Source organism: Amaranthus tricolor, chromosome 8 (assembly GCF_026212465.1).
Source record: "Amaranthus tricolor cultivar Red isolate AtriRed21 chromosome 8, ASM2621246v1, whole genome shotgun sequence".
In the NCBI taxonomy this organism is placed as follows: Eukaryota; Viridiplantae; Streptophyta; class Magnoliopsida; order Caryophyllales; family Amaranthaceae; genus Amaranthus; species Amaranthus tricolor.
Window position 1 is genome coordinate 17,048,635 of NC_080054.1, and position 12,137 is coordinate 17,060,771.

The following is a 12,137-nucleotide window of genomic DNA, read 5'->3' on the forward strand; positions in this document are numbered from 1 at the left end:
TTTGTTGTTAAATTAAATTGGGGATTTTAATTTAAATGCATGTTAGGTGAATATTGAATAATGATTAGGTATTTGGTTTGTTTTGGTTAATGATTCTTTGATTTTGTTATGTAAAATAAGTACCTTTGTATCTGGGTAATGTTGGATACTTGGATTGTTTGATCCTTTGATCAAAGATCTAATTAATTTCTACATTGAGATTCTAAAATAAGCGAAAGCTGAAAGAGGACGTTGCAGTGGAATTAATGAGAAAAATTTAAAAGATGGTGATATATTTTTTAATATATTATATTTAGGAATAATATCAATCATTCAACTTTTCACCTCTTCGTTATGAATAATTTCAATTTTAGATTGTTTTTAATATGGATAGGTGAAAGGTCGAATTATTAGTATTAGAAAAATTACTAGGAATAATATAAACTCTTGCTTATTTAATACCATCTTTTGATTAACCATTAATAATATCAACTTTGGTAATTTAAAATATACATAATATGTTCAAAATCAAACTATAGAAGATTATACGACAAAAAAATTTGGTAATTTTGTTAATAAACTATAGTTGGTATTATTCTAAGAAACAAACCCTTAAGTTGATATTATTTATGATTAATCAATAGTTTATATTATTATAGAAAAGTTAATAAAATGTATGGTAATTTTTCCTTAATATTAATTTTTTTCTTATATTTAATAATAAAAGTCAAAGTTAATAATAAGACTGTATAATTAATACTTATATAATTTAAAATTATTCAAAAGTAATTTATATCTTTACTTAAAAATGCTCCAATCCATAATACTTTTGTGATCCTTACATCGTTATAAATTTGCAAAAATAAACATAGGTTTAAGGCTTACAAAGAAAGTCAACAAAAAATTAATTTTCAATATAGATTTTATGGGGAAAATATATTGTGATACTAAAATTAGGGAAAGCTAAAAATAAAGACATTGGAGTGTTCATTATTGAGAAAATTTTTTATTAAAATTTGGAAAAAAATTGATGATAATATCATATATTTCGGTGGTATAATTTTATCAAATTTGGAAGAAAAAAGCAATAAGGTTATCTCAAATTAGCATTAACAAGACTTCAAAAAATATTAATGATATTTCAAATTGGCATTAAAGACAATTTAAGTAGTCTTTAAGGATATCTTAAGTTGGAGTTTAGGACACTTCAAGTAGTTATTAAAGATATCACAAATTGGTATTAAAGACACTTTAAATAGTCATTAAAGATATCACAAATTGATATTAAGGACACTTCAAACAGTCATTAAGGATATCAAAAGTAGACAACTAATATTTTCGCATGTTTACTATCCAACATTGTTTATGTTCACAAGAAATGATCATGATAATACACTACAAATTATCCAACACATTGAGAGGTATACTAAAACGTCTATTTGAGGTATCTTAAACCCCTACATATGGTATCTTAAATGCCTACTTAAGATATACTAAATACCTACTATAAACCTTTATTTGACATATTTTAAATGCCTACTTGTAATATCTTCAAACCCCACCGAGTAAGCATGCATTACTTACTCTACATTTTCCATTTAGTTAAAAAACTTTTAATCAACCAACCTAATTAGAAATAGTTTCTCAAAGAGATCGCCTCTTACAAAAAATTTGTGAACCACTATTTATAAAAGACTAACTATTTTTCATTATTTTACAACTATGTATTCTAAGTTCATTTCATTAGTATTGATAAACGTCTTATTTCAGTTGGAGAGCAAATGTCATTTTAAAAAAACATTATCAGCATAATTCTTATTTGACCTCTTTTTTCCTCAACCTACTCTGTAATCCAAGAAAAAAAACTCATTTCGTTAGAATCCCATTAGGTAAATATATTTTTTAGTTCTTTAGAAGTCTTCACATAAGTAAAATAAAAGGATAACAAAAAAAGGAAGTAATTTTATAGTACGATCTAAGTTTAGTAAGATTGATGTAACGAATTCCCTCTTACCTATTATCATGGATCTTTTAAGACATTTTCTCTATCTCTGAAATTGTGCATGCATCAAGCTCCATTGAAACAAATTACCTCATATTTCTTTTCCATTTTCCAGAAAGCAATAATAAATCACTTGAATGCATTTGATAAGAACTTGTAAATTGTAAAAGTAATCTAATCCTTCCTCAAAAAATGGCTTTCGGAAGGACGCGAAACGCTAAGAGATCATCTTCCTCGAATTCATATGTCTCGACCATTACAACCGTATTCTTTATAACCCTTTTTGTTTTAGGTGTATGGATGCTTACCTCTGATGATGCAGTTTCTCTGAAGGCTACAACTCGAGCTTCTACCACTATTACGCCTGATGGTAAAGGGAGCTCTGGCTCGTTTGATGATAATCCCGGAGATCTACCAGAAGATGCTTTAAAAACAGATGAGAAGTATCAAGGAGATAAAAATAAGTTAGATCAAGGTAGTGCTAAGGATTTTTCTAAGGAATCTAATGTAGGAGGATCCTACGATCATAATAAAGGGGAAAATGAACCTAAAATTGACGAAAATGCGCAGACTCTGGGTGACAAAGAGTCCGCTGAAGAACATGAAAAGCAAAATGAACGCCAAATACAAGTCTCAGAAGAGAGTACACTCACCGAGAAGCAGAACATTCAACGAAGCATTACGCAGGATCAAGACAATAAGAAAGGTACACTATCGGATCAGGTAGATGAAAGAAGAGATGGTGATCAAAGCAAGGAAGATGCAACACAAAAGTATGATAGCCAACAACTTAACCAGCAACAACTTATGGAGGACCAACAACAAGAACAGGAAAAAGAACAACAAAAGGCTAAAAACAAACAAAATTTGGATGATCATCAACAAGATCCGGAGCATTTACAACAAAAGGATATCAACCAACAACAGGCTACAGAGGAACAACAGGAGCAGCAACCACAGGATGAGAAACCAATCACATTTAGTGATGAAACGAAGAATGGTCCATTAAAACAAGATAGCACAGAAGATTCAGCGATAAAACAGGAAAGAGAGGACACAAACCAGCAAGAGAAACCAATGGACAGGCAGCAGGAAGAAGAAGCAGGTAAGCAGGCAGATCCCGAGCAGGAGAATGCAAAAAGTACTCAGACAAGTAAACAGGAAACAATGGGATCAACTGAAGAGAAATCAACAGGGTCACATTCACTCCCTACATCAGGGATTCCAAAAGAGTCCAATGAATCAAAAAGGTCTTGGTCGACTCAGGCAGCTCACTCCAATGATGAGAAGCAAAGACAGAAGGAGACTGTAAAGGGACAAGATGAGGAGAAACTATATGGGTACACATGGAAGCTTTGTAATGCGACAGCAGGTGCAGACTATATACCATGTTTGGACAATGAGAAAGCGTTGAAAAAATTGCGTACTACCAAACATTTCGAGCATCGTGAGAGGCATTGCCCTGAGGATCCCCCAACTTGCCTTGTCCCAGCTCCTCAAGGCTATAAGAAACCTGTTCCATGGCCACAAAGCAGGGACAAGGTGAGATTTTATTTACAACTACTACCACCTATCAAGTAACATCAATCTGCTATACATGTTTGTTTCAAGTCTTTACACATTAATTATTAGCATGATATTTGTTACCTCGTCAGCCACAAATTCATATTCTTGTCATAATTTAACATATAGGTGAGAGTTTTACAATAGTCTGGGAGTGATTAAACTCTGACTGATTTGTGCGGTTTGGCAGATTTGGTTTCACAATGTACCCCACCAAGAATTAGCACAGGTGAAAGGCCATCAGAACTGGGTGAAAGTTACAGGGGAGTTCTTAACTTTCCCCGGAGGTGGAACGCAATTTATACATGGTGCTTTCCATTATATCGATTTCCTTGAAAAGGTAAGTCTCTTTGCATTACTAGCATGTATGAATGGATGAGGGAAATGAAAGAGAGATAATCAGATAGAGATCGGCTAAGTTTCATTTACAAATACTTTGAATCAGCTGGAACCTATGTTACTTGGACTTGGGTATTGATGTCGGATACTGATACGTGTCCTAGTGTCGGATACATCTAAATTTTCAATATTACGCTTAAAATGAAGTGTCTAAGTGCCATACCAAAGTCTGAACATCAAGGATCGGACACAGATACATGAAGCAAAGTGAAGTGTCCGAGTAACATAGGCTGAAACTGGTTTTGTCTCACCATATCTTGATCACTACAACTGCTATAAAAAATAAAACAAACAATTTTCAGCCAAACATAAAAAGAAAATGGGGCAACTATTTTCTTTTTTTTGAAGATCCACATAAATTGAACATAATAAGTAGAGATGCTCTGCAGTATGAAGCTGGATTACTGATGCTGCTCTTATTTGGTTACAGACAGTTCCAGGAATTAAATGGGGCAAGCACACAAGAGTCATATTAGATGTTGGATGCGGTGTTGCAAGTTTTGGAGGCTTTCTTTTTGAGAGGGATGTACTTACCATGTCATTTGCGCCTAAAGATGAACACCAAGCTCAGGTTCAGTTTGCTTTGGAGAGAGGTATACCTGCAATATCAGCTGTGATGGGTTCTCAAAGGCTCCCATTCCCTAGCAGAGTGTTTGATGCTGTGCATTGTGCTCGTTGTAGGGTTCCTTGGCATGCTGAAGGTTAGTACCAACATTATATGTAGGCTAAGAAGGGAAGGGGGGCCTTCTACTGTTTAACATAACAAGAAAAAGAGGGCACTAGAAACAAAATTAACTAATTCTGAATGGAATACCCTGGTATCAGAACAAAAATTTTTTAAAAACGTTTTTCTTGGAATCTCCATGAAGGTGGTAGACTTCTGCTCGAACTTAACAGAGTACTAAGACCTGGAGGCCATTTTATTTGGTCAGCAACACCTGTTTACCAAATGCTTGAAGAAGATGTAGAGATATGGGAAGGTAAGTACGATCTCAATACTTCCAATTTTTAACTACCATAAACTCAATACCAACTATCAACCTTGGTCCATGAAGCACACATATTTTCAAGAAAACTTATAAATATAGTTCTGTTTTTTGAAGCAATGACTGCATTGACTAAATCAATGTGCTGGAGACTTGAGAAGAAAGAGAAAGATGCTCTAAATAAGGTTGGAGTTGCCATATTCCGCAAACCAACAAACAACCAATGCTATGACCAAAGAAAGGAAAATAAACCTCCAATGTGTAAAAGTGATGATGATCCTGACGCAGCATGGTTACTTTTTCCCCCCCACTTCCATTTTTTTCTTAAAACAGTGGTAAAACACATATCTAAAAGTTTTTTATGACAGGTATGTCCCACTGCAAGCATGCATGCATCGTGTGCCAACTGATGCATCAGCAAGGGGAGGAAAATGGCCAATTAGGTGGGCTAAAAGGTTGGAGACTCCGCCATATTGGTTGAACAAAACTCAGATGGGAATATACGGAAAACCAGCACCTGATGATTTTGAAAAAGACTATGAGCACTGGCAAGATGTGGTGAACAAGTCATACTTCAATGAACTAGGCATCAGTTGGGAAAATGTACGGAATGTTATGGACATGAGAGCTGTTTACGGAGGGTAAGGATCCATTTACTCTGTTTATGTTTCAAAAAATCTGTTTGGAACAAGTCAGATGAAAATTTTACTAACCTTACCTTTCCAGATTTGCAGCAGCATTAAGAGACCGTAAAATCTGGGTCCTTAATGTTGTCAATGTAAATGCTCCAGACACACTTCCTATAATCTACGAAAGAGGCCTCTTCGGGATCTACCATGACTGGTGTGAATCTTTCAGCACATACCCACGAAGCTACGACCTTCTGCATGCTGATCATCTATTCTCAAAACTGAAAGGAAGGTGAAATTCGATAGCCCAACAGATGTTCAAGATTAAGCATTTTAATAATAGCAGAACATAATTTCAGTGTAATTTTCTTTACAGGTGCAAACTTATGCCAGTGATGGCAGAAGTAGACAGAATAGTCAGACCTGGAGGAAAATTGATTGTTCGCGACGAGTCCAGCGCAATTGGAGAAGTTGAAAATCTGCTAAAATCACTGCACTGGGAGGTTCATTTAACTTTCTCCAAAGATCACGAAGGAATACTCAGTGCAACCAAATCTGACTGGCGACCAACAAATGAATCTTCATGATACCTAATCTAGTAGCTTGCAGGAGGAAAACTACTTTCATGCCTCTAGAATTAAGTACGAATGAAACACCACATCACAAAACAGCTCAGTAGCTGTATAGCCATACTCAAACATAAATCACCAGGAAGAAATTATGGTTATGGAATACAATGGTGTTATTTGATGAAATCGTAACAAATCAAAATGCTTTCTGACAGCAAAAGTTTGTTGTATAAGAAATTGCATTATTTAGTACTCCATTATCTTAGTATTCCAGTAAGGTTTCACCCATGGTTTCGTACATCAGCCAAAAATCTAAACATGTGTATGAAAAGCTGCCTGTCAGTTTAGACTTCTGAACATTCAATGTTCAGTAGCTACAGACATGTTTAAAAGAACGTGTGATTTGAGCATGTCTTTCTCGGTCAATAATTACAAATAAGTTCAAGTTCCTTTTGCATACACGTAACTCCAAAATTGAGTACCATATTATTTCCTAGGCACATATATGGAGGAGAGTTAATTACAATGTTTTAACACACTGAAAACTGCACATAATTTTTTGACTCACGGAGAGTGGGGCAAAAAGTTCATGAACATAACATGATGTGATTTACAACCATATCATAGTCCTTACTAGGTAAAAACAATCCATGACCTACACCAATCTCCAGAACATCACAGTTGATTTTTCAACAGTTTCATTGTAGTATGTATGTATGATCAGCCATCAACTAATTGAGAGATGTGTCTGCAATTGTCCGCTCAAGACTGCACTCTGTAGATCTGAATTCAAGACAAACAAAATCATGCATTTGATAGAAGCTAAAACTTGAAGAGGCAAAAAAAAAAAATACATGTCACTATATACGAGAGTTTTTGATGAAAACAAAGATTACACACCATCTGAACCACCAATATGCTTTCCATTCACAAAAACTTGAGGCACTGTACGTCGACCAACCAGTTCAAGAAGAATATCTTGAATTTCAGACCCATCATCTGAATGGGTGATCATGAACTAGTTAACAACTTTGAAATAACTAACCATATAATGACATGAATGAAAGAATGGTCACTAAATACCTCGAAGATCAAGCTCCACGACATATGGATGTTCATTCAGTTGTTTTAATATACGCTTTGCACGCAAAGAGTATCTGTTAAGAGAATCAACAAAGACGTCAATAATCAACCAATGATCCTTTGTGATTTTTTAAAAAAGCAGACAACTTTTAACCACGGTTGAAACTCCCTATTTGACAAAACATATGAAACTTTACATTCCAAAAAATGCAAATAATAGCTAAAGGGCAAGTTTTATCGAACGACCATTAGACAAGCGCTACTATACGGCAAAATGTTAAGATTTTATAAAGCATCATAGTCGCAAGATGTGAGTAGCGGAAATGTAAATGCTTCGATAAATAATTGAACATACATTGAGCGAAAGAATTCGAAATGAAGATATAAAATAAGTTTAGAAGGTGCAAATATTGAGGAAAAGATAAAAGAAAATTGTTTCAGATGGTTTGGGCGGTATTAGCAAACCAGTAAAGTAGATAAAAAAGTTGGAACTCGAGAGAATTATTAAAAAAGGTCGAGAAAGACCAAAGATGACATGGAGGTCATGAGCGAAAAAGGGCATGAAGAATGTAGATAAACAGATTGAGATGCTAGAAAAACAAAGTGAATAGAGAAGAATAATCTGTGGGTGAACGTTAGAATGACATATTAAATTATGTAGACAACCCCAATCTTTTGGAATCAAGGCTCAAGCAATCTTCTTATTGTTAAAACTTACAAAGAACCCGTATACGAGCCAACGATAATTCAGAAGAGCCTACAACCTAAAAGGTTCTTTTCGGTCAATGCATTTACAATGACTTGAGCTCATTAAGGAGTGACATTCCAAACATACCACGTCATCATCCAATGTTATTAAACGGCTTCTACCTAGGCATATTTTGGGGTACGCAACCTTAACCTGTTAGTGATGAAAAAGAAGTAGTTTTCGATTGACCATTGGTAGTAAATTAGCAAATGTCACTAACAATTTCAAATAAATAATAAGTGCTCATGATTTAATAGCTATTTTAATATAACCCAGTATAGTCCGAGACTAAAAAATTGTAAATTATTGGCCCAATCGAAATAAGGGGCATTCCAACAATAGTAAGTGTTGTATTAACATAAATTCCTCAAACCATATGGTAAAACACTACAAATTCATCATCAAGAAAGTTTACTGATTTAAGGCTTGTTCTCCCTCCTAATTAAACATGTATTGAACTTGTTAGAATTTATTAAGTATTGAAGAGCCGAAAATGCGAGAATGAATTAATAATAAAACATGTAGGAGAGAACAGGCCCTTACTCGAAGGCATTACATGATGACAATGCACTACAAAACTTTAAATGATTCAAACTGTAATTATCTCAAAGTGTGGCAATTAAAACAACTTATGGAAAACAGAAGTAACACTTTAAAATGAAGTTATTACATTGACGGGGTTCATTTAGCTAGGATTCTTTCACATAATTAAGACATAATTCCAGCTTCTAATCCAAAGGATTTCAAAAACATAATATACAATGCTCCTTCATCAGTGATGAATGATGATACAAATAATTTATGATTACGAGTTGTCTCTGCAAATGATTATCAAGAAACATCAAACGAAAACCTAATTTGAACAAATTAAGGAGTGATCAATAAAGTCGCAATATGATGAAATTGAAGAAATTATCCAGAGCAGCATATTGATTGAATTAGGGTTTTAAACAAGATAGCTAAAAATGAGAGGGAGAGAAAATTACGGGCAATAAGATTTAGAAAAAACAGCGATACGATTGGAGTAGATGACATTGTTGACGAAGGCCGAAGCAGAATTGCTGGCCATGGCTACTTTGATTCCGCCATTATTACTCATCAAAATCATCACCGCTATCAACAGAATCATAGAAAATTTCATTTGAAATAAACTCGCAGCAATTCCATGACATCTCTTCATTTTTTTTCTTCTTTCCTGAAATTACGACTTATGCTTTGTTCTGTTGTGCTTTCTCGGCACTATGTCAAAGACTCAAAGTATGTTTTTGACTCGTATACTCCATGTCTCCATTATTTATGTTGAAAGAGTCCCAACACATGAGATCAATACGCCAAGAGCAACCTACTTTTTATATCCTAATATCACGTTCCTTAATCAATACTAAATAGTAAAAATAATAATAGAAAGTTAGTATAAATTTTAATAGGAATATCTCTCGATAAATTTAATGACGAAAATTAATAGAAAATTATAAATAAAAAGACGTTTTTATGATCAAACTTTTATTACCCTAAGAATGACATATTGTAAAAACTTACATCATTCTTGGCATAAAAGTAAAGATTACAAACCCATCACATAATATTTGCAACAAGCCCATAAAATTAATCTATTAATTAGTATGTTTTTTGATTTTATATAGAACTGGCGTAAAAACGTGTGCAATGTGTGATTACATAAATTATTTAAAATGTATGATCAAATAAAAGATAATTTAAATGTATGAATGAAAACTAAAACGAGAGTGTAAAGTCATACTTAAAATAAAAAAATAAACTCCCTTCTATTATTATCATTTTAATTTTCATTTCACATCATTTATCAATGAGTTTTAATTTGTATTTTGTTATTAATTTATAATTTTTTTTTGAAAACTGTTAGTAATTTATATTAAATCATTGATAAATAGAATCTTGTTTGATTTGTCTTATTGTAAACTTTATTAACACTAATTTTTTAAAAATAAATTAAATATTCACAAATAAAGATACATAAAATCTTAAATAAGACGGTCTCAAGGTGAAAAAACATCTCTATTGAGTTGACTGACGTCATTTAATGTGTTATTTATTTTGTTTCAGTATTATTTATTTTGGCGTAGTCTCTTTCATCTTGTCCATATTGTCCTCTTGAGCATTCTTTTTGTCTTTTAATTTATTTATGTCTAAGTAGATTAAAAGCAAATAATGTCGACATAAATAAATGAATAATTTTGTTAAACCCTTCAAAAAACATGCACATAATAAGGTTTAAACCTTAGTAAATGTTATCATATTGGTAACTCATACCAAGTTAATCAACATGCAAATTAATATCTCTAAATATATGATTCTGTACATAATTTAAATGTTGTTTGGTTGACAACATTGCATGGTGGTACCAATTCTTATTGGTTACTACATTTTAGTTTTTACATAATCCAATGTGTAATTTAATAATTTATATCTTAAATTATGTTTAACTAAAAGTTACAAAAATTTAATATTATGAAAGTATACAAGTAGACGACTAAAACAAGATTTCATTTGACTATATTTCTTCTTATACATCAGCCACAATATATAAATTAAAAGTAGCTTGAAAGATGAATAGTGGTACTAAATTAAATGTAGCGAGTACCGAGTATATTAGAACGGAGTAAGTATTAGTTTCTTAAACTATAATATAATTAATTTTCCAAATAAACTGAAGACAAGACGATACAAATTGAATTTGTTTTTGTAAAAGATGTTCCACAAAACAAATTGTTTGTAGTAATTTCAATTGATTTGTAATAGAATCAAATCTGTATATCACAAATTCAATTTCAAATCCAATTCAATTACAACGGCAAAAATACAAGAATTACATGAGAAGAAGAAAAAAACGAATAGGATGCACAGAAATTCATTTGAGAGAGTTATTGTATTCCTTGAGCAATTGATTATAAGTTTCGAGTTCATCATAGTAAACATCCCAAACGCATCGAACGCATCCACTTCCACAACAATCTCCAGCCTCTGGTTTCTCCGGCGGCTCTGGCAATTCCTTTTTCTTCGGCGGAATTTCTTTGTTCTCCGCCTTCTTCTCCGTCTGCAACGTTTGCGTAATCTCTGATCTGCTCTCGGAATCCGCCATTGACGTTCTTGGAGAAAAATTGACTGGCTTTACGATCAGTAAATTAAGATTATTCGTGTTAAAATTGGTATTAGGATGAAGATGGATTGTTTGATTGAAGCCTCTTAATTTCAACATGCGAAAACGTTAGGCTACTAATCAATTGTTGTTTGTAGTATTTAGGAATTTGATAGGAGGTATGGAAGGGAAAAGGGAAGATGAGATTCGATTTGAATTTGACAATTTCAATATGGTGTCTGGTGTGCATTTATTTGACCATTTTGGGTTTCTCATGTGGGACAATATTTAACTACCTTTTATACCCTAACAGCCGCAAATCAAATTTTATACTAGTAGGGCAGTAGCATTTACCAACTTTTTATCAATTACAATTTCATAATATAAAATAAGGAGAATTTGTTAAAATAAATAAATAAAGATTTTTGGAATAGATTTTTGAGTTCCAGCAAATTTGAATTTAAGCCTAGGTTAAACACTGGGTTTGGGTCTAGGGTATTTAAAATCGAACCCTCTTTTTATAACTATTTAATACTCATATAGTTAACCCTATTCCGAACCTGCTTTAAATTCAACCTATATTATCTGATTTTTTTAGTTGCTACATATAGTGACATTTCTCCTCATAATATATCACTATTTATAGCAACTAAATAAAACCAAAGGAAGTATCACACAACTTAAAATCAATTTTATATTCATTCTAAACAAATTTCTATATTTATTTGAACTTAATTTAGACTTATACATAACCTATAGCCCCATTTTCGTACTAATGAATCCTTTCAAATGTAAAAAAGTTTATGTATATTTTAGCAAATACATTAAGACCCTTTTAGTACTCGTTTGAGACCCTAGACCCATCAGACCCGACATGTCCGAGTCCTTGTATGAGACTAAAAAAAAATAATGGATCTGGGTTCGAGTTTGGTTAGAGCCGACCCAGATATGACCTATGACCATTCCTATGCAATAATCATTAACATCGAATGTATCGTGCTTATAATAATTATGATCATGGATTAAGAGAAATAAAAGACGACAAATTATACCCATAAAGTAGA

The 12,137-nt window shown here is 32.8% G+C and overlaps 3 protein-coding genes across 3 annotated transcripts; 1 reads left to right on the forward strand and 2 right to left on the reverse strand.

The window, feature by feature from the left end:
- Positions 1 to 2,173: 2,173 nt before the first annotated feature.
- LOC130821600 (probable methyltransferase PMT27) lies at positions 2,174 to 6,145 on the forward strand. The gene is made up of 8 exons (XM_057687389.1): positions 2,174 to 3,523; positions 3,735 to 3,884; positions 4,374 to 4,644; positions 4,813 to 4,923; positions 5,047 to 5,221; positions 5,298 to 5,570; positions 5,656 to 5,850; positions 5,935 to 6,145. The coding sequence occupies exons 1-8, from the start codon at positions 2,174 to 2,176 to the stop codon at positions 6,143 to 6,145; spliced, it is 2,736 nt and encodes a 911-aa protein (XP_057543372.1).
- On the reverse strand, positions 5,551 to 9,278 carry LOC130820293 (glutaredoxin-C3-like). Its single transcript, XM_057685614.1, has 4 exons — positions 8,945 to 9,278; positions 7,211 to 7,284; positions 7,028 to 7,126; positions 5,551 to 6,910 (listed from the first exon to the last, which is right to left on the reverse strand). Exons 1-4 carry the CDS (start codon positions 9,136 to 9,138, stop codon positions 6,855 to 6,857), a joined length of 423 nt encoding a protein of 140 aa, XP_057541597.1. The 5' UTR covers positions 9,139 to 9,278; the 3' UTR covers positions 5,551 to 6,854.
- Positions 9,279 to 10,581: 1,303 nt separating this feature from the next.
- Positions 10,582 to 11,383, reverse strand: LOC130820294 (uncharacterized). The gene has a single exon (XM_057685615.1). The coding sequence runs from the start codon at positions 11,191 to 11,193 to the stop codon at positions 10,846 to 10,848; it is 348 nt and encodes a 115-aa protein (XP_057541598.1). The 5' UTR covers positions 11,194 to 11,383; the 3' UTR covers positions 10,582 to 10,845.
- Between the last annotated feature and the right edge of the window lie 754 nt (positions 11,384 to 12,137).

Coding starts and splice junctions, on each gene's coding strand:
- LOC130820293 (XM_057685614.1), bottom strand. CDS start 9,138: ATGAAGAGATGTCATGGAATTGCTGCGAGTTTATTTCAAATGAAATTT. Junction 7,285..8,944: donor TTTTCTAAATCTTATTGCCC/GTAATTTTCTCT, acceptor TTCTCTTAACAG/ATACTCTTTGCGTGCAAAGC. Junction 7,127..7,210: donor CGTGGAGCTTGATCTTCGAG/GTATTTAGTGAC, acceptor TCACCCATTCAG/ATGATGGGTCTGAAATTCAA.
- LOC130821600 (XM_057687389.1), top strand. CDS start 2,174: ATGGCTTTCGGAAGGACGCGAAACGCTAAGAGATCATCTTCCTCGAAT. Junction 3,524..3,734: donor GGCCACAAAGCAGGGACAAG/GTGAGATTTTAT, acceptor GCGGTTTGGCAG/ATTTGGTTTCACAATGTACC. Junction 4,645..4,812: donor GGTTCCTTGGCATGCTGAAG/GTTAGTACCAAC, acceptor ATCTCCATGAAG/GTGGTAGACTTCTGCTCGAA.
- LOC130820294 (XM_057685615.1), bottom strand. CDS start 11,193: ATGTTGAAATTAAGAGGCTTCAATCAAACAATCCATCTTCATCCTAAT.